Source organism: Ipomoea triloba, chromosome 15, assembly GCF_003576645.1.
Source record: "Ipomoea triloba cultivar NCNSP0323 chromosome 15, ASM357664v1".
NCBI lineage: Eukaryota > Viridiplantae > Streptophyta > Magnoliopsida > Solanales > Convolvulaceae > Ipomoea > Ipomoea triloba.
The window spans coordinates 3876426-3903504 of record NC_044930.1 but is presented as its reverse complement, the minus strand read 5'-3'; the positions used below and the strand labels follow the sequence as shown (position 1 = coordinate 3903504).

The following is a 27079-nucleotide window of genomic DNA, read 5'->3' as shown; positions in this document are numbered from 1 at the left end:
CCCTAAACTTTACTTTAAAAGTCAATTAGGACTCTAAATATTTTAAAGTTGCAACTAAATCCATCAACATTGTATTTTGAATTTAACTAAAAAATATAATATTTAGGGGTCTAATTACAACTTTAAAATATTTAGGGTCTGATTGAATTTTTAGGTAAAATATGAGGCTTATTTGACCATTTTCCCTTTAAATTTTAAATAAAATTTAAAATAAAAAAGCATTTATTTTGTATACAATTAATATGCATAAATACAAATATATCACTTAATTAATGTGTTCTTTTTTTATATATAGATAAACTTTTATGTTTAGATGATTTTTTTTACAAAGTAGATGGAGTAATTAATTAATTAAAGACAAAAACTTGTTTGAGATCGTCTCACATATCATTGTTCGTAAGACTGGTCAACTGGTCAAGTCAAGATGAAATGTAATACTAATCAGGAATAAAATGTTTATTACTTATATAGGAATACTTTTGAAGAAATAATGTAATACTTTTACATTTTGAATTAAATTTAAAGTATTACATTTTTTCAAATGTATTAAAGTTTTTTCATATAAATAACAAACACTTTATTCCTTATTAATATTACATTTTTGAGTATAAGTATTATATACATTTCAATATTGATCTGACCCAACTTAACTCGTCTCACAAATAAGAATTCATGTGACAACCTCGCACAAATGTGACCGACCTTAATTAAATTTGAAATCAAAGCCAATATTGTCGAGTAATAATAAATAATAATATCTAGATTTCTCGTATGATACAAAACGAATACAAGAAAATGCAATCCATTGGTATCCACACGCACAACATAAAAGTGGGGGGAAAAAAAAACAAAATTAAAAAATTGAAGGAGACATTCCCATCGTACTCGTTGTCTCCTTGACACCAAAACCACCTTTGTAACATTCAAGAATTTGTTATTTACAAATTTTTATTGTGAGAAAAACAAAAGAAGACAATTTGTATCATATTTACATATTACATATATCATTTAGTCTCCACCTCATGAAGTCATGTGGTGGGTTTATCTTTTAAAAAGAAGGGTCCATTTAAATTTTCTTTTTTTTTTAAATGACTTTTAGAATTTTCTTTTAATAGTTGAGTATCTAAAATTATGGAGTTAACAACAAAATATTTGTTCTAATTAAGAAAAAAAATGCTTTTTAGCAAAAATACTTTTCAAAAATTGTACTTATATATAAAACATTTTTTGTATTTCTCTTTCTCTCTCTCCGAGTAGTGTCACAATAAGCGATCCAACTAACTATTTGCCCAATTACTATTTAGACTAGATCAAACTAGCTCAGCTAAAATTTGAGATGAGTCGAGTTGTGACAAACAATAACAAATCTTGATTTAGTTTGACGCACCATCAAAACATTTAAGTTTTTTACTTTTTTTTATATAAATATATTTCTTTAATTTGAAGTTCTTACATTTATTATTTAAAAGAGAGAATTTTGTTAACAATCAGTGAAATGCCCAAAAAAAAAATGCTTCTCCAAAAATTATTTTTTAAGTTTCTAAGCAGATGATTAGTGCTCAACTACTATACAATAAGGTAAATTAGTATCTTCCAATACATTTCCTCCCATAATTCATTTTTTCTTTTAATCATACTATAATTGCACTGCATAAAAATATCGTATACAATTTTAAAAAGTAATATTAATATCGTTTGGTACAACTTGTTTAATCAAATCATTTAAACTAAAAATAAGAATAAAAATAAAAATTAGCCAAATTACTTCTTTCCCATTTTAGTAAGTGATATTGTTTCATCCTTGATGAACAAAATAATATTTAGAAAAGTAATGACAACTAATACGGAGTAAATGAGAACATATTTTTTAGTACAATAATATTTAATCCGATCAACATTCATTCTATAATTGTAACCAGAGTCATTTCTATTTTTGGTTCTACTGTTATTGGGGCATTGCTGATTTTAGTCCACTTCATTAATTTTTGTCACATTGCGGCCAGTCTTATTTAGTACTTACCACTTTTAGTCCACCATTAAAATTTTCGTCAAATTATCGTCTAAAATATGAGTATTTTAGGTCTTTTCATTCTTTGGTCATCTCCTATACCCTTTTTAGTGGTTTTCTTTACAGATTTTCATCCAATGAAGAGGTTCGGCGAAAACCATGGCTTTGTAATGTAGATCACATGGCTTTCACCGGACCTCTTCAATGGATGAAAATATGTAAAGAAAATCACTGCAAAGGGTCAAGGAGATGACCAAAGCATGAAAAGACCATAAATACCCCTATTTTGGACGGCAATTTGACGAAAATTTTAACGGTGGACTAAAAGTGACAAGAACTAAATAAGATTGGCCGCAATGTGACAAAAATTAATGAAGTGGACTAAAATTGACAATGCCCCAATAATAGTAGAGCCAAAAATGGAAATGACTCTTGTAACAAGTAGAAATTCACATTTAAAAGAAAAGAAAAAGGGGGAAAAAAAAAGAGTTAACAGATCACATGACAAATCATCATTATAATTAAGAAGAGTCACATAGACACTAGTACACTACATAATATAATGCATGCTGCGATGCGCCATATGTATATGATAATCTTCAGATTCTGCTGGTGTATTATGTATAGCCTGCCTGGCATATATTAAACATGGCACGTTGCCCAACGTGCTTATATATGTTAAAATTATAAAGCATACTAAAAAATGATGATAAGTAGATTCCAATTTGAGTACAATTCTCGATCAACAAATTATTTTATAGACCTGGGTTCATCTTCCTTAATCCAAAAATACACATTTATTTTATTTTGTGATGACCCTGTATTAAGTCTATTCGCCTCTACTAAGCCTCAATCTTATGACTTCTCATATGGGAGAGTCACTACATGCCATATGAATACGGGATGTTTAGCCTTTTGAAATAAGTTTTGACCTCCTCTAAATTTAAATATCTTTCATTTTTATCAAATATTTGATATATGTATAGCAGAAAAGAATTACCCGGTGCAGTCTAGACGCTAGTCATTGTCGATGTGACTTTTATTTTTTAAAGGTTGGAGCGAGTAACTGTCGTAAACTGCAAAGCCACCTACGCAATGTTCAACACTTATTTAATGTTACTTAATTTCTTCCTAGAAAGTAGCTATCAACGCCAAATGGTACGACCATCAACAACCTGCTTTAGCGGACAATCTTTGTAACTAACCTTGGTCTTTCCCTTCACACGTTTCACAAAGCACAACAGATGCATTCCTACTTAATTATATACTCAACCCCTATAATTTAACTATATACTATAAACGACTTGGGCCTCGGCCTGGGGTCCAGCACGGGGCTCCACCCCAGGCCATGGCCTCGACCACCGGCGGTCATGATGCCGAATGCAATCCAAGTTGTTACAATCAACTCCCCTTTTTCGAGAGTGGCTAGAAGGTAACTGGTTTAAATTTTCATGTAATTGTCTTGTTTAATTTAGTTAGAAAAGTGACTTTCAATGTTCTAAATTTGATTCTTGTGGGAGTTGCATATTGATTTTATTGGGTCGAGTATTTTTTCGACCTACCTCTCATTTGGGAGGGCTACAGCTATGCCGCTTGACCACAAAGCCTTTGGCTAATTTCAATTAATTTATTTTAAGTTTTAACCCAAATTCCCTTTACGGTGATAATTTCAATTAATTTATTTTAAGTTTTAACCCAAATTCCCTTTACGGTGATAAAACGTGAGATAAAGCTCAACTAACTTATATGTCCTTAATTCCTTAAATGACTTATACACTAATACTTGCAACAATACCAAATTTAATTATAAACCTTCTTTTTTAATCTTTAGTAGGATTCGAACTACTAGCATTCACATTTATTTTGAACTGCATACGATTGTGACCACCTAACAATAAAAACATAACAGTCAGAATTCGCTAATTTTTTATTATTATTATTTTTAAATCATGAACAAGAAAAATGATTGATTTTGGTTGGCAAGATGAAAAAAGTGAGAAAATCAGTTGGGCTTCTGAATCTGGACATTTAATTGGACTTGGGCTGGACCTCTAAGTTTTTCTGTTTTATACTCCGTAATAAAGTATGTCATCAAATAATGGTAACCTCAGAGTAATAATATATATATATATATATGCAACAATAAATAAGAATGAAGGCCATATGGGTCTTGGTCGGGTGGTGCATGGTGAGATATATAGGTAATTTTGTAGCAGTCAAAGACACCCCTTGGAAAGAACCAAAAGAAGCTGAGGCAATGCTCATCCATAAAACTTTAAGCTCAAGCTCCTTCATTTATTTGTAATGCTTTGTATTCAGATCTTTGTTAATCGAATTTCTTTTTATTAAAAGAAAACTACAGTTTCATATGATGATTGGAAACGTGAGACATGAAAAAGATTACCAAACTGCATGCTAGGCTGGTGCTTGGAAGGACAGCATAGGTTTCTGGTTTTCGTTGACCTACCCTCACCATCTCCTTGTTTAATATTATAAGTTTCTTATCAGATCCTACAATCAGTTAATGTTATCAACTAATTATATCTTCTAACTCAATCAACTAACAAGCATTTACTAAACAGAGCCTTTATTTCTACCATTATAAAGTCAATATCAATTTAATTCCAGCTAGCCATACTTGCAAAATTTGACTTATATGCTGGATGAAAAGTTTGATTCAAAGAGCTTAACATGCATGGCACATTACCAAATGACTCAACTAATATTAAATTTATTTATATAATGCCATGATAAACTCAGGTTCCTAATTGGTGTATAAAGCATTTATAGCGATGATACATCAAGTATTTTCACTTAATCTATCCAAATTATACGAAACAGTGAAAAGAAAAAAAGAAACAATTCAAACAAATAAATCCAAAATTTTTACAAAAAAAATGAATAATTCAAAAACAATATACGGAGTAATATATAGTGTATGTAATTCTAGGTTTAATTAATGGCGTTTTGGTTGGATTTGTATGGTTATTGAGTTGGTACCGTGTAACCGATCCGATATGATCAGTTCTTTTGGATGACACAGCGCATCATATCCTTGAACTCCGAGAAATCGACGAGGCCATCGCTATTCTGATCGTAGGAAGAAATCATCTGCTGCACTCTATCGATCTCATTGCCGGATTCCAGCAATCCGAGCTTGGAAAGCACCGTTTGCAGCTCCCTGGCGGATATGAATCCGTCGCCGTCCTCATCGAACACTCGGAACGCCTCCTTCATCTCCGTCTCCTCCTGCGCCTTGGAGATGGCCTCCTCGCCGTCTTCTCCGCCGTCGGATCCGAAGAAGACGTTGTCGAGGGAGCGGTGGAGAGCCTCGAAGTCCTCGAACGTGAGGCCGTCGTTTCCGTCCTTGATGAAGGATCGGATCATGGAGTCGACCTCGGAGAGATCGGTGTTGAGGCCGAGGAGGTTGAGCGGCTTGTTGAGCTCCTCCACGGTGATCATGCCGTCGTTGTTGCGATCGAACATGTCGAAGATGCGGCGGAGGCGGACGGAGTTCAGGCTAGGGCTCCGAAGCCGGAAGGAGGTGGAGGTGGTCATGGATTTCTTGGCGGAGGTGCATTGGGGCTGCGCTGCGGTGGCGTCGCCGTCGGTTTCCATGGCTACGTTGATGAATATTGAATATTGAATATTGAATCGAGAGATAATTGATAGAAGAGATCAGAGAAGATGAGAAAAAAATGAGGAGATGAAAGGGGAGTTTAAATCAAGAGGAAAACGAGTAGAGATGCCGCGCACCACCAATATTTGGTACGGATCAGAGTAATTCTTATGGGTAGGGGTATACATACGCGACTACGCGTACGCATAAAATGAGAAAATATTTTTTTTATTTTTTATTTTTCATTTCTTTCCTTTTTTATCAATTTGTATCAACACCAAATCTCAATGCTCAAGGGGTACCTGGGTGAAAGTGTGAGCGTCACTATTACAAAAACAAGATTTTATTATATACTACATTTTTCATTAATTTTTTAAAATTAATTTGTCTTTGGTCAAGTGTTAAATGTTAAGTCCTCTACATTTATTCCGACTATCCGTGGTTAATTGTCATATCTTGTGCACTTTTGCTTGGCAAGGTTTAGCAATATATTGCGTTACAAGTCTTTAGAGTCCCTTGAATTGATCAATCAATAATCCATATAATGCAATCTTTTTAAGGGCCATTGGCTAGGGTTTTCGAATCTTAGGCGTACATTACTCATAGTACAGTTAATATGACATTTTTAATTATCTTGTTTATTAGTCCATTATACGACTGCATGTTGAGAATTAATGCTTAACAATAATTTGTATTGATTATATTCAATTATTCACAAGAAAAATCTTTGTGCACATCTTTTTTTTTTTTTGAATATTACTAACTCTATTACAATGCAGTATTTGTTCATAACTACTTTCGCTTTGTGCACATCTTTAGATTTTATATTATTAGGTTAACCTGATAAAATTAATACATATATATACGGAGTATATAAAGAAATGTTATATATTTGATAATAAAATAGCATTTTGTACATTATCACTATAATATAAACTTATAGTGTACAAGATGTGTTATATATGTGTAAGAGAGATTTTCTATAACAAAATTTTAAAAAATGGTTTATTTTAACAAGTTGAAATGCTGTTGCCGCGCATCTTTGACTTTTTCGCAGAAGGCAGCTTCTAATCAATGATTCCCACTCTTCATCCTCATATATATGTAATAAATTCAAGAATTAATAAAATAAATAAATTTTTTTTATAACTGCATTATTAATGTAATCCGTGTTATAAATAAAAATAATAATTGACACCTTATTGTTACGGTGTAATATAATAAACTAATTTCCTACAAAATGCATAATGATTATATATATATATATATATATATATATTTACGAATACAATACTAGATTTTTTTATTGGTAAATCCACCAGGCGTTTCTCGGTCCGTCTAACAGTCCGGTTCCACCGAGAATTGTCACTTATGGGAATCAAACCTATACTCTCCCGAAATTTCTTCCCACAAAGAGAGTTCACTTGTCACGTGAGCTACCCCCATTGAGTTGAATACAATACTAGATTGATTATTAACTCAAATTTAAAAATAAATAAGTAATAAAGTAGTTTATATTTACTTTAAATAATTTTTTTTATTGGTTGGTTATACTTATATTAAATTTTATTTTAGTTTACTATATAGTGTGATTACACTTTTTTACCATTTCAAATGAGTGGTCACATGATCTGCAAATTATGGTCCACAAAGTGTTATGTGGATTATAACAAAAAATATATTTTTAATATACTAAAAGTATATTATTCGTGTATTATATGTACATTATATAAAATAATAGTGATTGCAATCAGATGATCAAGGCTCTTACGGATGTCAACTGGAGAAGCAATCAGTTGGGACGCTTGGGGATTGAATGTAGAGTTATGCTTCAAAAAGGTGGTAACAATTCGTTGGTTCATGTCCTTCCCGAACAAAATACTGAAGCTGACTTTTTGGTCAGGCGTGCTGTTAGTATTAGGGAGGACAGGACTATTTTTGTCATCCCCCAGCCCCCGGATGCGACAATTTTGTTCGTAACGATCAGTTGGGGATTGCGAGTGAGCGTCTCGTCTTTGAGACGGAGTAGGCTGTTTTGTATTTTTGTCTCTCAGCTTTGAGTCCTCCCTCCCTTTTGTATTCCAAAAAAAAAAAAAAAAAAAAAGAAGCAATAGACCATGTGTTCAATTACAAAGCTTTGACATTAAATCCATGGTTAAGATTGACTTGTTGTTTGAGATATTGATTATTTATTTCTTTAAAGTCAAAACCCAACCTCCTAGCAAATTCAAAACAGTGGAAGAGAGAGTTGTTAGAGCATCCTTAGTAGTGGAGTTATTTCGCGATTTTTTAAGAGTTTTTGTAAGTGTGATTAGGAAAGAGAAAGTGGAAAGAAAAGAAAAAAAAATCTAATTTTATAAAAAATAAAAAAAAATTACAAAGCTGTCAGGCGCGCGGCGCACTTAACGCGCCCGGCAGGCAATATTGTCTCTCTCCCATATGCAGTAAAGCACTGTACTATAAACCACAGTTGCAGAAGAACTTTCTCTCTTCTTTCACATCCTTATCTCTCCTCTATGTGGCGTTTACTGTTCCAATATGCATTCAATATCTACTAATATTATTGCTCTTAGGCAGTGATGACCGTTGAAATGATGATGTTCACAGACACATTTATAAAATTAGTAGATTTTATTTTTTAATTGTGTTGTTTTAGGAATAGTGAATAACGGTATTTGTTGTTGTGATTAACGGGGAGTATTAGCTAATAAAGTTTGGAAAACATCATCTTTTAACTTAAATACAAAATTTTATTATTGTCACATTTAATCTTTACAAATAAATTTCATATTAAAAAAAGTCGAATACATCACAATTTTAGTTCAAAATTATATTGATACTTTTAAGGAAAAATATTCAATTTCAAATAGGAAATATTATGATACATCCTAACAATTTTCTATCAAGATTTAGTTACAATGACCAAATGTAGAAAAAAAATTGTACACCAAATATAATAAAAAAATTTAGATCCAAAAAGGACATTTTATTTAAAGAAATTTCAACGATTTTGTTGATTGAGAACCAAAACTGGTCATATCACAATAATACTAGACTAAAAGTGGATGTTATAATAAAAAGACTAAAAGTGGAATGACACCTATAAATCTAAGACAAAAATAAAATTAACTCCATAATTTATATATTTATTCAATATGTAAATTGTGAACATTCAATATGTAAATTGTATATTTTAAAATCAAGTTTACATTATTGCAAGGTGGACTCGAGCCCATGGAATAATTTGTCAAAATCTTAGCGCACGGCTCTCAGTTAGCGAATGTAGTAGAGTAGATGATATGGTTAACTGAAAGGGAAATATACTGAGGAAGAAGAAACGAGATAATTTAGGGAGGTTGCACTGTACTTTACTGTTGCAGCAGCGAATTGAAGATAACAAGGAAAAGAAGGCCAAAAGATCAGTCCAAAATCTGTGGCTTTTCGCGACCTCCTACACTATCACCTCTTCCTTTTACGTGGCGAACCCTTCTGGAATTCCTCAATTCCTCATTGCTCCTTTTTTCTCTGCAGCTTTCTATGAAGGTGAACTGGGCGTTTTGCCGCTTATGGTGTTTGCCCTTATTGTGAGCTTTCAATTGTTTGAACAATCAGCGAAGTGAGAGTTGATCAGTTGGGGGAGAAAGCAAGGGGAGTGTGTGTGTGTGTGCGTGTGTATGGAAGGTGCCAGCCCGGGCGGGCGGTCTCGGTGCGTGTTGAAGAAGCGCCGCCGCGGAGGGCTGCTCAACAGCGTTAAGAAGCTTCAAAGGCGCGAGATTTCTTCCCGCAGAGATGCCGCCTTTGTTCTCACTAATGCACATGAGAAGTTCCGCAATATGCGCCTCACGGTTTGCTCCCTCAAATTCTCTCTACTATCTCTGCTCATTATAGCTCTTTCATCCTCTCTCATCTTCAATTTAGGCTGCACTTCTAATTTATTGCCAATTTTTAATTGTATTGTTACTGATAATCTCCTGCCCCGGTGGAATCCATGACCTAAATGTTAATGCTTGAAAAATGAGTCATTACAAAAACTCAAGCTTGTTGATCACTTCCTGCAATATTGTTAGGGTTAGTTAAACTTTAGCTTAACAATGAGAGAATGAGATAGATGGCTTCTAGGGAAAACTATAACTGAATTTCAGAATTAAAAGAAGTCAATGTTGAATGGAAGGTTTCGCTGATGGAATTATGAGAGTGCTGTGCAAATGGGGTGGTTTTGTGTACTCATATCTCTGGCTTTCACCAGGCGCAATATGATACTCATAATCCCGAGGGGCATTGTTCATTAGTAATTCCTTTCCTGATGAAGAGAACGAAAGTTGTTGAGATAGTCGCAGCACGGGATATTGTTTTTTCACTCACGCAGTCTGGTGTATGTGCAGCTTTTAGTAGAGGTAATACCTGGAAAAAGTTCTGTTTTTCCCTTGGATATCAGTTGCATTTGAACTTGATTATTTTAATATTGCTACTATTGAGTGCTTCTTTTTCCCCCTTTTTGGGCAGCAGTGGTGAATAGGAGGGTATGCTTCATGAATATTAGTCCAGATGAAGTTATAAGAAGCTTGTTTTACAATAAGAACAACGATTCGCTTATCACTGTTTCGGTGTTTGCTTCAGATAACTTCAGTTCATTGAGGTGCAGATCCACAAGGATTGAGTGCGTACCTCTATCACTCTATGTGGTTCTCTGTCATGCAAATTCTAAGCTGATTTAACCTGTGCCGTATTCTTAGTACCTTTTTTATTTTCTATACATGAATGTTTAGATACATACGGCAAGGTGACCCAGATGCTGGTTTCGAACTTTTTGAGTCCGAGTCCCTGAAATGGCCTGGCTTTGTTGAATTTGATGATGTAAATGGAAAGGTTCTAACGTACTCAGTTCAGGATAGGTATTTTGTGCTTCATAAAAATGATTTTAACTCTATTGGTTACTTACGATTCCACCATCAATTGTAATATTCTTTTCCATTTTTCTGTTGCAGTATATACAAGGTCTTTGACTTACAAAACTACAGGATGCTCTACACCATATCGGATAAGGATATACATGAAATCAAGATCAGGTATTTCTCACTGTCCTCAACTCCTTTCCAACCTCTTCTTTAAAGCAGGAATAAGGGACAACCGCCCCCCCCCCCCCCTCACCATACTACCCTTTCTAGAGAATGAATGAGCAAAAGTACTCGAGAGAATGAGCATAGAAATTTTGCTTTAACAAGTAGTGGAACAAGTTTTAAATTTTTCATATCCCTCCGGTTAAAATCTTATTGATCATTGGAAGTCATATTTGGTGTTGATAATTCATATACCCTCATTGACTATTTCAGTTATTTATAATATGTCTTGATGCTAAGCGTTGCTCCACGATAAAATTCATTTTAAAAAACTTATTACCGTTTCTCAATTCTTTTATGCAAGGCAAGTTTGACGGTTTGAGTAGGACTTCCTCCACTTTATACTCTCCTTGTACTTCTTGGCCTTACAAAATGTTTCAGTGGTATACTTTGAAGATTTAAGATATGTGCTTCTCCTAAACCGGGCATCAATATGAAAAGGTTTCAGCTCAACTCAGTGAAGTCACTGTTGTCTAACCATTAATGTAGAGCTGGTAAATAAATGAAGATATTTTTCGAAGTGTCTGAAAGTGTGCAGTCCATTCTTGCGATATCTCTATACAATATGGCTGCATGATATGTTTAACTTCACAAAAAATGATAAAATTCTCATGTGGAAGGGTGTTGTTGGCTAATGCTGATAATGAATCTCGTTTTGCATGATTCTCTTAATTCATAGAATATATCTATATTTGTTAATCAGCTATACACATTTCTTTTAGTTGAGTGATGACAATGCTCTTGACAAATTAATTCTTTTCCTATACAGTCCAGGTATTATGTTACTGATTTTCAACCGCAAACAAAGTTATGTTCCCCTCAAGATACTCTCGATAGATGATGGAACAATTCTTAAAGATTTTAACCATTTACTTCATCGCAATCAGAAGGTTGAATTCATTGAACAATTCAATGAAAAGCTTCTCATCAAACAAGAAAACGAGAATCTCCAGATTATTGATGTATTATCAGATTCCCCATGCTCTCTTGTTTTACAGAAATAAAATATTATTTGTTTTGTAAGGCTGTCTGTTTTTCTTCTTAGGTCCGCACTTCTGAGCAGAAAGAAGTTAGTAGGAATGAGTTTATAACGCCATCTGCATTCATCTTTTTATATGAGAACCAGTTGTTCCTAACGTTTAGGAACCGAACTGTTGCTGTGTGGAATTTTCGTGGAGAGCTTGTAACTTCGTTTCAGGATCACTTGCTATGGCATCCCGACTGTACTACCAACAATATCTATATTACCAGTGATCAGGACCTGATTATTTCTTACTGCAAGACTGAGGCTGCTGATCAATGGGATAATGGTAATGGTAGGTCACCTAACTTCTATGTTACCATATTTATTATGCAATTATTCTCTGGTTACAGGTTGGGGAACATAATACTGGCTGCATAGAAAGACAACATGATTCGGATAAAATTAAATTCTAAATCCATAAGTAGACTTTAATTCTGAGTCGAGTAAATAGAGAAGTCCCCTAAAATCTGGTCTCACTTTCTATATGTGGCCTTTAGTAATACTGGCATACATACGGTTAAGAGTCTCACATTGAAAAATAAGAGAGAAACATATGGGTTTATAAGGCCATGAGTTATACTAGCTAGTTGATTGGATTTAGTCTTTTAGTGTGGTTTGGCCTATGTGCGTTATAACCTAGTTGAGTGACCTTGTCAGAGCTTGTTACCCAGTGTCTGCCCATGGTATGGCCCCCTCCACTTGAGGGGGAGCCAATCAGTTTGCGAAACATGGTGATTCTTTTAGATGATGTCACAGTCTAAAATTGCACCTCTCTATGTGGATGCATGTATTTTCTGAAATTATAATGTTCTACTAAATGCTTATTATAATACCCGTATTATTTCGGAATTTTTATGAGAAAGTTGTTTATATAGACACCTGCACGGCTGCACTAGACATGATCCTTAGACGCCAGAAACTTCAATTCACCCTATAAAATATTTCATCCAAACATTGTAGGACTGCATCGTATATACTGCCAGGCCATTCTCTAGCAGATTCATCTTCTCTCTGAATTTTCTTTAGTGCGTTTCTTGCTGGCCTACTTATAAACTGATGCTTGTAACATTTCTTGTGTAGTCTTGCTATGAAATGATCTTCTGCTATCGTCTTGCTTTTCTCTGATACTTCAGCTATCTATTTTCCTTGTGTAAACCTGGTTTTTGATACAGTTGGCTCTATCAACATCAGCAGCATCTCCACAGGAAAGTGCCTCGCCAAAATAAGCCCGGGAAACAGTTGTCCTAGATACAGCGAGGGCGAGTCAAGGAGGACAAAGGCTTCTCTCAAGCATAACGGTACTGTTGCAGAGGTGCTGGCCAATGGTGACTCGAGGAGGACCACGTCTTCTCTAAAGCCTAACACGACAGTTGCAGAGGCGCTGAGAAACATAACCTCCCTTTTCTATGACGAAGAGCGCAATGAGATTTACACCGGTACCTTATCTGGTCTCGTGCATGTCTGGTCTAACTAAAACTTGATTGGTTTGGTGCCGCTAAAAGATTGTTGTACCATCATTGTGTCGTACCGGGTTTTATTGTATGTCTAAGGTAGGTGGAGCTTCATTCAGTATGGCAGATTTGAAGAGAGGTGTAGTGTTATCAAACGCATTTTGGAAGGCAGTTTTGTTGTGTACAAAACCGTTTTTAGTACTATGTTTATGTTGGGTTGGGCTTTAATGATGTTTGAAGCTGGTAGTGTACTTTATTGGCTTTAGTTCTATAGATGTATTTTGCACTGCTATATATACAAGTGCAAGCAGCTTTTTTCACATCTCGAGTTACATATACTTACATTTGCACTTAAAAGCCATTTGGTGCTTTCTTTCGATAGCTCGTAACCGCTATTTGAAGGTATGCTCTGAGAGAAATTCGTCTAGCTTATCGGTATGTGTAGTATTACTCATAATTTTTTATATTTTGACTTTTTCACATATTTCGTTTCTTGTGTTTATGTTTCCCTGCAATAATTAATAATATGATAAGAGTAGTAAAGGGAAAAAAAAAAAAAAAAAAGTAACTAGATAAGTTTGACCTAGGGAAAAAATTTTGGCCCCTACTTGCGATTTATTTTCCCTAATATCAAACTCAATCTTTTCATGAGTAGAGCATCCCAGCAGCTCAAACTCAAAATTAATTTTTTCTAGGATCCACAAGGTAAATACGGAGTAAAAGAAAAGGAAAAAAAAGAATAATTAAAAGTCTAAACTGATAATTGGATTGTACATTTATAGTTATATATTATATATGTTTAATACGCCCCTTCACGTGTGCGGGCCAATTACTTTTTTTTATTGACTTGAAGCAATACGTGAACCATAGTCCTACACTACCTCTTACCCATGACCTTTGGCATGGGGTTGACTTTGATACCTCTCAATTAAGAGTCTAAACTGATAGTTGAATTGCACATTTATGTTTATATACTATATATATATGCTGATCAGTCATGAAAAAATCGTCAAAAAACTATTGTTGGGGTTGTTTACTTGTTTTTAAAACTTTCTCACCTTTTAAATGGTAACATGCTTGGTTGCCTAACTATTAAATGAACTTTTAATATTGATATAATCGAGACAACTAATCAAGTTGATGAGGAAAGAAAGACCACCGAAATTGAGGTGAGCTCATATACTAAAAAGTCTAAAACCACTCATGATAATTAACCTTCCCCAAGTGGCCAAGTGGAAGGAAAACAATAAAGATATTAGCCTCACTATATAATAGATTAGGGGTTGCAACTAACTATTGCAATTCAAGAGACTACAAAATCTCATCAATTCATATATAGGATTGCCATTAAGATAGCTGGCCCTAGGCTTTTAATTGTGAAAGGGAAAATGAAACGTTTAATGCTGCAATTATACTTGAAGCCTAAACTCATCACATATTAATATCTAAATGTTTCTCACACTAGGTGTCTATTATCTCTTAATAAAAAATTTCTAAAGTCTTATGTTGACCAATTTGGTAATTTATGCTTCCATACCCCTCTTATGTATACAATAACTCAAACCCCTTACCCTAAAATGGGTGACAGAGTGGGTAGACTATAGTCTTTATACCAAAAAATCACGAGTTCGATTTTTTTCAACATTCTTTCAAAGAAGCTTACTACAAAGGATTTTCCTAGTATAATTTATATCTACTGTGCGATTTGAGGGGGAGTTTACTCAGTGCACACCACCGTTATGTAGTGGCTACGAATAATGAGTTTTCATTTCAACTGAACTAACTTTTATGGTGAACACTATTTAGAGTGAAATTCGAGGCTAAACTTAACCTCTGCTGGCTACAAATAATGAGTTTTCCTTTCAACTGAACTAACTTTTGTGGTGATAACTATTTAGAGTGAAACTCGGGGCTAAACTTAACCTCTGCCATATTGCCATATTGCCATATCACCACCATTACCTCCCTGTATATAAGTGACTGAATTTACATGTTAGTATAATTGAAAGACAAAATGTCATTTTTTCCTTTTTATAACAAGATTAGAGTCTAGAGATAATAATGAGATATCATATTATATATTTGACGGAGTAATTATCATTAAATTTGGGTACTATGGAATCTGTAGTGTGGGGGCCTGGGATTTCAAAGATGTCCGTTTCACTTGTCATTTCATTAACTGCCACCACTATTTGTGTATTTAAAACTTTCATTAAACTTGAAAACTCCCTCACTCCCTCTCTCTCTCTATATATATGTGTGTAATATATTCTGCCTTGTAAGCATGGCAAGATAGTGCTAATAAAGCCAGACCAAGAGTCAAACCACAAAAATATATTGACCAGACAGCAGATTATATTGATGAATCCTACAGAGTACGTCGTACGTGACTGTCGTGTAACATATTTTCTTGTACTAATTATACATATAAATACATTAATACATATTATTCCTTTCTCTAACTTATGTTTGTTTCAGCACAAGAAGCCGCCGCCTGCATTGCTCGAAACAATTGGCTGTCAAGAAGGTATGTATGTAGTTTGAACTTTGAATTGTGTTGTGTTGGATTTTTGGATTATTGAAGGATTGTGAGTTACTTGAATTGGTCAAAGTTTGATTTGATGTCGACCTAATTAGGATTCATGCTTAAAATTTGTTGGCTTTTGGTTAGTCAAATTACTTGGCGAGCTATAAATATATATAGTTCGAATTCAAACTATTTTTAAGTTTGATCGAACTCGAGCTTGAACTAAAATCCCTATAATTGTTTTGAGCTCAAAACCAAGTCAGGTTTGAGCTTGACTTGGTTGGCTCATTTGCACTTATAGTCGACTAGTCCTATCCTCGTGTGCAACATGTGGATGTTTCTTTATTGGGTAATGTGAATAATCAAACCCACTTTGACTCCAAATGAATTTGGACTTAAACTCGAGCCCCTGTAACTATTTCAAGCTCGAAATCAAGCCAACTAGGTTTGAGCTTAACTCGTTTACACCTCTAGTTCCGTCCTCATGTGCAACACGTGAAGGTTTCCTTATTGGGTAACATAAATAATTAGGCCCGCTTTGACTAGGATACTAAGTTATAAAAGTCTAAACTAATAGTTAAATTATTCAACATGCATGGATATATCTACATGTGTGTATATATTTTTGTATTTATATATAGTTTAGCTATGTTTAAGGTTTAATTTGATAATAAATAACAATTAATTTGCCAACTACTATGTAGTGTAATATATTTGTTACGATTTGAAAAAATTGAGAAAATATATAAAATATATTACCTTGTAAAGAATGAATTTTTTACGATATTGACATTATATGATATAATTTATGAAATTTTTACAGTATCCATAATATATGGTGTATAATTAGATAGCTATATGAGAAATTTGTAAGTATATACATAATCATGAAAAGGATACAACTAGTTTAGAGTGTGTTTGGTTGTCCTATTATTGAAATCAAATCCTTTAATAATTACATAACTCATTATTTTTTTACCACCCTACTTTTGAAAAATGAAAATCAAAAATAAGAGAAGGATTTTTATTTTTTTTTAAAAGATCAATATCTATGCATTAAATATGAAATTTTAATATATATACACACACAGAGTATGTGTATATATATGTATTATATGATATTTTAATTATTTATTTATTTTAATTCTAATTCTTATTTACTGTCAAATAGTGTGACTCTCTACTTAAACCAATTATCATTATCAAGTTTTTCTTTTTAAAGGATCGTTACCAAGTATTTGATTCCTATTTTCATTCCAATTACCCACCCTTAGGTTTCTTAGCCCTTCTTCATTGATGTCATCGTTGCTGATTATTGTATCTTTATATCACAATTTACAATCAACGAAACAGGCAATTCAAAAGTCTCTGCCATTTACTCTAGTAGTTAGCTAATTACTTTCTCTGTCGATTTGATTCTGCATAAATAGACGAAACTAATATGCCGCCGCCGTCGTCGTCCTCCAAGATTCATCCGGCGGCCGCCGATCACAGGCGCACGCCTCACAATGACGACGATCAGCCTCCTCCTGGTCCGCTGCCGACTGCTTTCACGGTGTGGAAGAGATCCAGCATTAGTTTCCACGGAACCGACGGATTCACGGTGTTCGATCACCTCGGCAGGTTGATTTTTCGCGTCGACAATTATAGGAGGAAGAGGACGGCGAGGCTGTCGTCCTCCGTGGTGGTTGGGAGCGGCGGAGGAGGGTGCAGAGCGCAGGTGCATGCCAAGGAACATGGCGGCGGCGGCCTTGTTCTCATGGACGGATTCGGCAAAGCTCTGTTAACACTCGTGCCACAGGTAACCTCTAATCATAAGTTTATTTTTTATTAAAATTCGAATGAAGTTTAGGGTTTTTGAGATGAAAATAGTCGAGTTTTAGCCTTACAGTACTCGGATTTAATTCAATTCGATTATGACCCTACTAAATTTAGTTCGCCATCATACAATCCGTGCAGAGACAAATGTTATTCTCCTTATATCTGACAGAACGATTCAAAATAATCTAATCGATTGTTTGGTTGGGTGTAATTTAGAGGGAATTGCAATTCAGTGAATTTCAATTGAATGAATTCTCAAACTACATTGTTTGATTGGAATTTCCCCCAAACTACTACAATATCTACTACAAGGCATTTTAATCATTTTGTCATTTCTTACCTGTACTCCTATTCCTGCATACCAAACACAGTTATATCAAGTTCTATGTCAAAGATATTATTTATAGACCACTAAATTTTTAAAAAATAACTAAAAGACTCACTAAATTTTAAAAAATAACTAGAAGACTCACGCTTTGAGGAAAACTCGGCTTGTGACTCTAATATTAACTCTTAAATTATAGTAAATTCAGTCTTCTAATTGGTATGATGTCAATATAAAAATGCAGCTACACATGCCAAGCATGCATTATCAGTGGATTGGTTATAGAGGAGAAGATGATCAATGCAAACCCAGAACGCCATTATTCATGATGAGAAGGCCGTCACAGTCTTCTCCATCCCTCCTAAGCTTAAGGTCACTGACAACCAAAATTAGGTGCGAGGCTGAAGTCTTTGTCGGAGACTGCCACCGGGGAGCTATTAAGAGCAGCCGGAAGCCGGATTACAGGATAGAAGGATCCTTCAAGAGGCGGGATTGCAAGATCACCGGGGCCGATGGCCGGACAGTCGCAAGCATATCCAGGAAGTTAGCCAGGACCACAAACAGTGCAAACACTGGTACAAGTGTGTTGCTGAGTGATGATGTTTTCAGTTTGGTGGTAGAGGCAGGGATGGAACCTGCTCTTGTTATGGCCTTCATAATGGCCATAGATAGGCTTTGCCCTAAACCACATACCCCCTTTCTATGTTCCTAGCTATGGACAAAGACAATTCATATTGAGTCTTCATCCATATTTTACTGCTCAACACAAGTTATATTTTAGGCAGCTTAATGTTGGATTAAGGTTAGGGAATGACAAATTCAGGAATGTGCGATTTTGGTCATTCAATTGTCAGAGTTTAGTCGTTTTAGCCATTAACTATCATGGGTGAGTAAATGACACCCTCAGTTATTCCAAATTGTTGCAATTTTGACCCTTCTGCTAACAGAAGAAACTCCATTATGGCTGAAACAATGTCTTTGGTCCTTCCAAATTGATGTTATGTTGCTCTTAATAACGTGTTGATTTGGAAGGACCAATTCTTTTGTGGCTGAAAAAGTTTGTGTTGCACGACCAATTTCCTAGAGTTTCTTCAAACTATATTAGCGGAAGGACCAAAATTGGACCAAAATTACTCGGGATAGTCGGTGGCTAAAACGACCAAGTGCTAACATTTGAAAGGCCAAAATCACACTTTGCACTTACAAATCTATTAACAAGCCCAACAGACAAACTTAAGACACAGAAGAATGGCATAAAATTTAAGGAAATTATTATTTTCATCAAATCATTTGCATAATTGCATCAAGCCTTGTCTGAAAGCATGTCTTGTGACAAGTGTCAAAATGTGAATTGAAAGATATCCAACGAATAATTAAAGATAATTTGGTGCAAAAAAACATTGAAAAAGGTAATATTGCTCTATAAAAATATGGAACATAACTTTCATGTAAAAGATCCCTTCTTCACTTTCTTTTCAAGCTGAAGTTAATTTAAATTCAATTTGAGGTATTGATATAAAGTGTAAAGCAAATGCCTGTTTTCAGTACTACATGGTGAAAGAGGAGAAAAAAAATCCTCCGATGAGGGAGGAGGGTATACTCCAGGCCCCATAATAAACAAGAATACAGAAATGTTTCAACAGCAACCACTGACACTACAGGTTGTATTTCTAAATCTGCTGCCAGAAATCATGGATGCAAAACCCCATCAAGTTACTAGTAAACAACATAAATGTGGCAATAAACAAACAGTTCTCTCGAAAACTCAGAGTTACCTTAGATGTTTTAAAATCAGCTAATCACCAGAGATGTACGTCTTTCCCTCGTAATATCTCCTCTCGCTTTCAGCCTTCTTTTCATTCCGTTTCTGAAAATATAAGAAATCAAATTTATCGATTGCACACAACTTTTTTTTTTCCTGGGTTATCACATGTGAACTCACTCAACTGTCTCAAAAGATTGCTGCAGCATTAAAAATAATGGTCAAATTACCAAAAGTAATGTAGATCATAGGTCTAAGATCTCCAATAAAATCGCCTTTAATGATGATAACCGGTCCATTTATGCTGTCTAACAGATACACTAATTTTCTGAACTTATAGAAATGCTCTCGTACATGTTTGAGATTAAAAGAGAAACTCTGTACCTGGTAAGCCTCATGATTTGATACAATCCTCCGTATTATAGTGCTTGTTGTAATGTCCAAAGGACTCTCAAGTACTCGAAAAATGTCCATGCTTATTGGAACAGCATATGGGTTTCCCTCTTCCTGCAGAATCAACAATATCATCAACAAAAAGAAACTCGAAAGTAACGGATTGTTCAATTTTATAAATATAAAAACATCTCCTAGTCTAACAGTACCTTTTGGAAATCATTATCCTCGGCCACTGTTCCATGGACAACTAAAGAGATATTAAAGGTTGTTATCTGCAACAAATCCAATCAAGTATAAGTTATGATGACAGATCCATAAAGCAACTGAGCATTTATTCACTGCAATCAGCTCAAAAGGTTATGATGACAGATCCATTAAGCAACTGAGCATTTATTCACTGCAATCAACTCAAAAGGCATTATGTGCTTAAAGCACTTGTTGAGAATCTAAGAATATTGTTTTTTTTTTCTTTTCCCACCCTTTATCTTTTGATAAAGCTCTTCCACTTCAAAAAGCATTGACATCAAGAGCAAAAGATGAAATAGCAATATTAAGACAGATCAAAATGTTTTAAGAAGATAGGTTATAGATTACCATATCTTTTGACACCTCCCTTGGAGCACCTATTATCACCTCATCGACATAACCACATGCTAAAACACTTAGGCTTCTCTCATGAAGATTCATTATTGGACGGTGTGCACCTCTGTGGGCACTGCAAGGAACACCAAACATCTGTAGCATTGCAGTTAATCCAAATATTTTCAAAAAACGCCATAATTTCATTAGCCACCACACATAATCCAACAGAAACAGCAGAATAAAACATGTGGAATAGCTTCCTCCACAAGGATTTAGTCTAGAGCCATAGTGACCATACAACTGCAAAAATACTACTAGAGTGCTTCATCAACATTATGTATGCAAGAGATATATTAGAAAATTGGACTAAAGAATATGTGTGTGTGTGTGTGAGAAGATTTTCAACTCCTCTGCCCCTTTCCTTTTCACTAACATTGCAGTTCATCTATTTATTTCCTAAAATAAGTGCAATTCATTAGTCAGCACCACAGAATCCAATAGAAACAGCAGAAGACAAAATAAGAAACCAGACAACTGCTTTCTCTGCAAGAACTAGATTCCAGAGAAACCAGACAAAGGGAAAAGGCATATAGTTAGGTACTTTATTGTATTAATTATTATACAGCTACAAAGAGTGAAATAGGATTGAATAAATACTAGTAGAAAACTTTATCAACGTTCCTATGCAAGAGTCCTACTTAAATCTGAAAGTAATCTTAGAATAAGAGGACTAGCATGCACGATGCAAAATATGTATTCACATTTTAAACTCCTTCCACACCCTTTCCTTTTGATTTAACTTTGCAGCTGCTTTGAGTAACACTAACCATAAAACTGATTACTAATTAGCAGTACTGGTGTTCTCTTTTTCCATCAATTTTATAGCCTTTTACCATTTTACATTCCAGTTTACATATAAACAGATCAGATGAAATATTTGAAGGCTTGAAGCCAAAGAACTTTTTCTTTAAAAAAAATCTTTTTTTGTTGTGAACAATAAAATAAATACATGATAAATAATAGAACTCCAATAGACATTAATGTACTAATTGTCAAATTCTGTATTTATGGAAAAGGAATGGGGATCATGACCAACGATACTGTGTAAAGCAGTATGTTTTTACCTGACAGTTTGATCAGTATGAATGCCAACAAGTAGAAAGTCACCAAGGCCACGTGCAATCCTTAGTATCTGCAATCACCAGATAAGCAATAAATGAATATGAACTTTCATGCATTACCAAAAAAAAGAGAGACAAGAAAATGGTACTAATGTAGTTCAATTTTGAAAGCTATCTAACTATATAATGCAAGAAGTGACAACAAGCATCAAGTTTGGGCTATGGTAGAAATCATACGGCATATAATATAATCATGCAACTGTAATCCATATACCATGTCTTTATATCTGAATTATCACATACCTCCACATGTCCAGCATGAAAAAGATCAAAGGCACCATCAATATAAATTATGCGAGCATCAGGTCCAGGTCCCTACAATGAAATGCCCGAAGATATCCAGCATCAAAAGGTATTCCACAATGTATATACTTTTTTTTAGAAGTATATGTTATTATTTAAAATCAATCATAGGAAAGGATAAGGTGTTTTGCTAGAGAACACAGAAGGATAAAATAACCAATTCTTAAATTTCTTTACGTTGTCCCAATCAAAGAATCAGTGGTCTTCCACACATATGGGCAAATCATTAGAAGGAATTATTCTTTTAAGAAATCCTTAACTAAATCAGAAATGGCACTTATTAGTTTTACTGAAACTAAAAGTATGGGACTATGGGTGAAAAACACACCTTCCCATTAGAGAATTGCACAATTCTACGAGATGTAGGCAGAAATTGAGATATTAGAGTTCCACTCCCAGTAGCACCATCTTCAGATTTTTGGCCATGGCCATGGCTAAATTGTCGTTGCAAGGATGCATTTCTAGGGGTGCCACCAGAGGATCTCTCTCTCATGCAAAGAAGCATTCGTCCTATTTTTATGCAAGCAACAGAGAAGCTCTTGAAATTATACTCCAAGTAACATGGTTAACAGTTAATAAAGAGAAAAATGGATAGATCTTCACTTCAGCAAAACCCATAGCATAAGGTAAGAAAACCCTTCTGGCCATCAAACCCAAAATTTGGAACTTTTGTTTTTCTTTTATTTGTTTTCTGTCAGGATAGTGATAAGGTTGCAAAGCAGAGGATTTAAAGGCAGCATAAATATTTACCAACAATGTCAGTGCTTGAGACTCCTTCCGTGCGCTTGATCTGTTTGTAGCGTCCAACCTTCTTGGCAAGGGCATACGCATCAGTCCCATCAGGTAGAAGACAAGGATCGTCCCCATGAATAATATAATCTATATCGTACTCATTGAAAAGTTTCTTCATAAAATCTTCTGTAATAGCATATGGGGCATCAGGGATAACTTCGTCTACCCACTTTACGCCATTAACCATAATCATCCTACAAAATTCACAAGCAAGAGAGATACTTTTGACATGTGCTGAGAGGTCTGATAGAAGAACAGTAAATAGTAAATACTGTATTAACATTTAACAAGACCATCTTAACCCAACCACTGCATGTGAGTATGTCATCAAAGGCTTAATACAGTTACAAGGAAACTTTAGAGAATCCAATAGTGCAGCATAACAAAGCTAAGATATATACAATCATGAGATGGCAAGTTCCCCAACTTTTATACATTGAATTCCATTATACATCTAGTGACATAATTAAAGTAATCAAGTAACCGCATGTATGCGCTCCCCGGAGTTCTAATCTTATCGTATGTAGAGTTCAAAAACTATAAGGTTTTGAATGCTAGATTTGAAATAGGGGGATGAAATTTTGGAACCTAAGTTTTTACTTCAGGTGTTCGTGTTCACACGAGCACTCTAATGCTCTATGCCTCTATGATTCAGACACAGACAAAAACCTAACATTTCACTCCAAAAAAAAAACCGAAAATAAACAGTGGATGTAGTTTAACGAAGGAGCTTCAGCTTCCATTGAATAAAGAGAACAGCACCATGAAACCGGCGCCTCAATTCAAGGAAACAGAAATATAAGCAATCAACAAAAAAAAAACAAAAAAAAAACAAAAAAAACAAACAAAAAAAACAAACAAACAAACAAACAAACATTGGAAATGCAAGGAGGCAAACCAAACCTCTCGTTAAGAGGAGTGACCGGAGGGCCTTTATTGGCGGTGATTTCGGCATCTCTAACAACGCCGACGATTAATTGGTCGCCGAGGGCGCGGGCCTGGCGGAGGGCGTTACAGTGGCCGTAATGCATCATGTCGAAGCAGCCGTCCATGTACACCCTAATCGGCCTCCTCTTCTTCTTGCTGCTGCTGCTCCACACGCCATCGGGGCGAGCAAGGCGGAGGCCGAGCACGGAGAGCCCTAGCACCGCCCCGCCAAGGAGCAGGGTAGCTAGAAGGCGCAAACTGTGATGCGCGTTGTCGGAGAGAGAAGCCTCTGGACCCATCGCGATTCCTGCTGCTGCTGCTGCTCCTGTGTGTGCCCGCGCCAAATGCGTGTCATCTCATTACAGAACAACTCTGACAACACACGCCCACACGCTACTGTTTCATGGTTAATTTGTTACACAATGTATACACGTCTATGTCATTTTACACAAGTTAAAGTTATACACGTATATTTTATCATTTTCTTCCTCTTTTTTTTTTATGACGAAGAAAATTCAGACAAATGATCATCAACCAATAAGAAAAATTATACCATGGACCATGATAAACTCTAGTTTAAAAATAACATTTTGTAGTTCACACATACTGTACTTGCAGTGGACCGATTCTATACTTATTGTTATCATGTTATGTGTCTGTAATTATTAAGTTACTTTTTTACATGTACTCTTAACTATATGTACAGAATGTGTTAGCTGAAGGTACAAAATTTTTGCATCAGATTCACAATACAATATGAACGTTGGTCCATTGTATAACAATTGCTTGGCTGAGAAGTTTATAATATTTTAATTTATAGGAAAACAAATCATAGCTATTAGTCTACTACACGAATGTACACTTCAAGTAAAACTTGCATGGTAATCATAATTGACAAATAATCGTAAATTAACCTAGGTTGACATCTCATATAGAGTCAAACTTCAAACTTTTTATTTTCCAAACAAACTATCCAAACAACTTGTTTGGAAATTGGAACCCATCAATAATTAAATCATGATACATGTAACAACATGACTGTTATTTCTATTTTTCTACCTTCAATTTATGTTTTTTCTTTGTTATTTAGTACAAATAAATTAATGTAAAATAAATATAAATTAATGAGATCGTTTAAATGATACACATATTGATTTTTCTTTAATGAATCTACACATTTATAAAGCCACTACCATAAGTTCATTAATTAACCATTATATATTTATAAATTCACAACAACAACTTCATATTTTCATTGTTATAGATTCGTAAAATAATTACTACACGTTCATAAATTTGTAGTTTATATAGTCACGATTACATGTTTATAAAGTTACAATTATTATTATTATTATTAAAATGTTATAAAATATATTATAATAAGCGAATTCAATAATTAATAATAATAAGTGAATGAATTTATTATGTTACTAAAATTTTCACACAAAGAAGAACTAACAAAATAAATAGGTTAAATTTGAAAATATATTATCAATGTACAACATAACTTATTAATGCATGTGATTACACCAATATATTTTATATATTTATTAGAACCTTAACAATATTGATTCTTATACGAGTATAATTTAGTTGAAATATTGATTGATTTAAACTTTAGTTCCTCCCTAACCAATACTCATAATTTAAGGTTGGATCATATTACATTGATGATCAATAAATTTTCACTACGTGATAATATAAGTATATTCCTTTTTAACTCATGGTGGGGTCAACTAATTCATAATGACTAGATAATAAAAAAATAGTTGTACTGTCTCATCACATATTAAAAATTTTTGGTCCATGTAGTTTTATCATTTACGTCACATTTAGTTTATCGAATATGTTGGCAATGAAATAACATTCCTTAAAATATACATATTCAAATTTTATTTTGACTTTTTATTCTTTGAAAATGGATGGTGCTTAAGCGCATGACCTATACTCGATCGTCGGGGCAAATCCAATCCAATCCGACCGGGACAGTGATGCCATGAGAGGATGAATTAGTCCAAAAAGACTAGTTTAAACAAATATAGCCAAAGAAAGAGATTACCCTATAACATTTGTTAAATTAAAAAGTGACTTAATTGTTGACTCTAACTTCTATTTTGTACATAACCACACAATCACGTAACCAATTTTAGTACTCCGTACTACTTTTTTTTTTTTTAACTCAAAATTCTTAATTTCGTCAAACTATATCATAAACTTTATAAATTTGTCTCTATGTTCATGAAAAACTAAATCAAGATAATATAATTTTAAAATTTAACACTAAATTATTATACACTTATATATACGAAGAGTTCAATCTAAACTGAAAAGCCCCAATGTTAATAGCTAATTTAATTCTAAACATAAAAACTATTTTACTACGCTAATCATAATAACTAGACCTCTTAGGGTGAATTTTCATATTTTAACCAAACAACCAAACATCCACTAAATCTTTCGTAGTCCAAACTCAACACCTCTACAACTAAATTGTAGTTAGAAGCAAAGTATCATGTGCACTACACATTTTCCTAAGTCATGTGTCACAACGTTGACTTTGACTATAACATGGCGTTTGGTCGAGAGGAATGAATTAAGGGAGAAAAGAATTGTAATTCGGTGGAATTGCAATTCAATGAATAAAGTATGAATTGAAATTACAGTGTTTGGTATGCAGAAATAGGAATACATAAAATTGAAAGGTAAGAAGCGATAAATGACTAAAATACCCTTATATTGTAATAGATGTTGTAATAATAGTAGTAGTAGTAATCCAAGTTTTTTTATTAAGACCACCAAATTGAGAGATTTGGTGTATGACCATCAAATGCTAACATTTGTGTGGTAATTTGTTAATTACCTAAGGCATATAACTAGAAAGGATAGTATATGGCTATATACTAATAATGATGTTTAAAACAAGTAAGAGAAATGGCAATCCAACATAAACATTGTGTTTCTATTGGTCAAAAAAGTCATATAAGTCAAACACTTTCAATTAAAGAGAAAACAACATCTACCCACAAAATTCATATTAGATTTAAAGGAAATTGAACCATTGAGTAGAATGTAAAAGCACATACGAACAACTAATGGTAAATGGGAAGGGTGTAATGATGGTTTCAATTTGTTTCATATCTCTACTATCCTTTAAATAATAGAAAAAACTCAACACATCTACATGATGAGAAAAGCAATAAGCTTGAAATCTAATTACCCTTAGAAAGTAGCAACATTTACCCAG

At 34.2% G+C, this 27079-nt stretch overlaps 4 protein-coding genes across 10 annotated transcripts; 2 read left to right on the top strand and 2 right to left on the bottom strand.

The window, feature by feature from the left end:
* Positions 1–4719: 4719 nt before the first annotated feature.
* LOC116007164 (calcium-binding protein CML42-like) lies at positions 4720–5762 on the bottom strand. The gene has a single exon (XM_031247767.1). The coding sequence runs from the start codon at positions 5624–5626 to the stop codon at positions 5030–5032; it is 597 nt and encodes a 198-aa protein (XP_031103627.1). The 5' UTR covers positions 5627–5762; the 3' UTR covers positions 4720–5029.
* Positions 5763–8927: 3165 nt separating this feature from the next.
* On the top strand, positions 8928–13539 carry LOC116007057. 4 transcript variants are annotated; one of them, XM_031247635.1, is made up of 8 exons: positions 8928–9472; positions 9874–10021; positions 10131–10284; positions 10394–10519; positions 10613–10693; positions 11514–11706; positions 11790–12060; positions 12963–13129. In XM_031247635.1, the coding sequence occupies exons 1-8, from the start codon at positions 9302–9304 to the stop codon at positions 12992–12994; spliced, it is 1176 nt and encodes a 391-aa protein (XP_031103495.1). In that variant the 5' UTR covers positions 8928–9301; the 3' UTR covers positions 12995–13129. The 4 variants fall into 4 exon arrangements, with proteins under 4 accessions (XP_031103495.1, XP_031103494.1, XP_031103492.1 ...); XM_031247634.1 differs by having other exon boundaries at positions 12960–13129; XM_031247632.1 differs by having other exon boundaries at positions 8931–9472; positions 12941–13539.
* A 1977-nt stretch (positions 13540–15516) lies between these two features.
* Positions 15517–18682, top strand: LOC116006653 (protein LURP-one-related 5-like). The gene is made up of 4 exons (XM_031247111.1): positions 15517–15594; positions 15698–15746; positions 17177–17547; positions 18137–18682. Exons 3-4 carry the CDS (start codon positions 17188–17190, stop codon positions 18602–18604), a joined length of 828 nt encoding a protein of 275 aa, XP_031102971.1. The 5' UTR covers positions 15517–15594; positions 15698–15746; positions 17177–17187; the 3' UTR covers positions 18605–18682.
* On the bottom strand, positions 17779–24222 carry LOC116006652 (ethanolamine-phosphate cytidylyltransferase-like). Of its 4 annotated transcripts, none has more exons than XM_031247109.1 (10): positions 23812–24222; positions 22867–23102; positions 22445–22626; positions 22057–22128; positions 21757–21824; positions 20645–20765; positions 20257–20322; positions 20039–20161; positions 19668–19759; positions 17779–17921 (listed from the first exon to the last, which is right to left on the bottom strand). In XM_031247109.1, exons 1-9 carry the CDS (start codon positions 24132–24134, stop codon positions 19688–19690), a joined length of 1263 nt encoding a protein of 420 aa, XP_031102969.1. In that variant the 5' UTR covers positions 24135–24222; the 3' UTR covers positions 17779–17921; positions 19668–19687. The 4 variants fall into 4 exon arrangements, with proteins under 4 accessions (XP_031102969.1, XP_031102967.1, XP_031102968.1 ...); XM_031247107.1 differs by lacking the exon at positions 17779–17921 and adding an exon at positions 19335–19571; XM_031247108.1 differs by lacking the exon at positions 17779–17921 and adding an exon at positions 19335–19568.
* Between the last annotated feature and the right edge of the window lie 2857 nt (positions 24223–27079).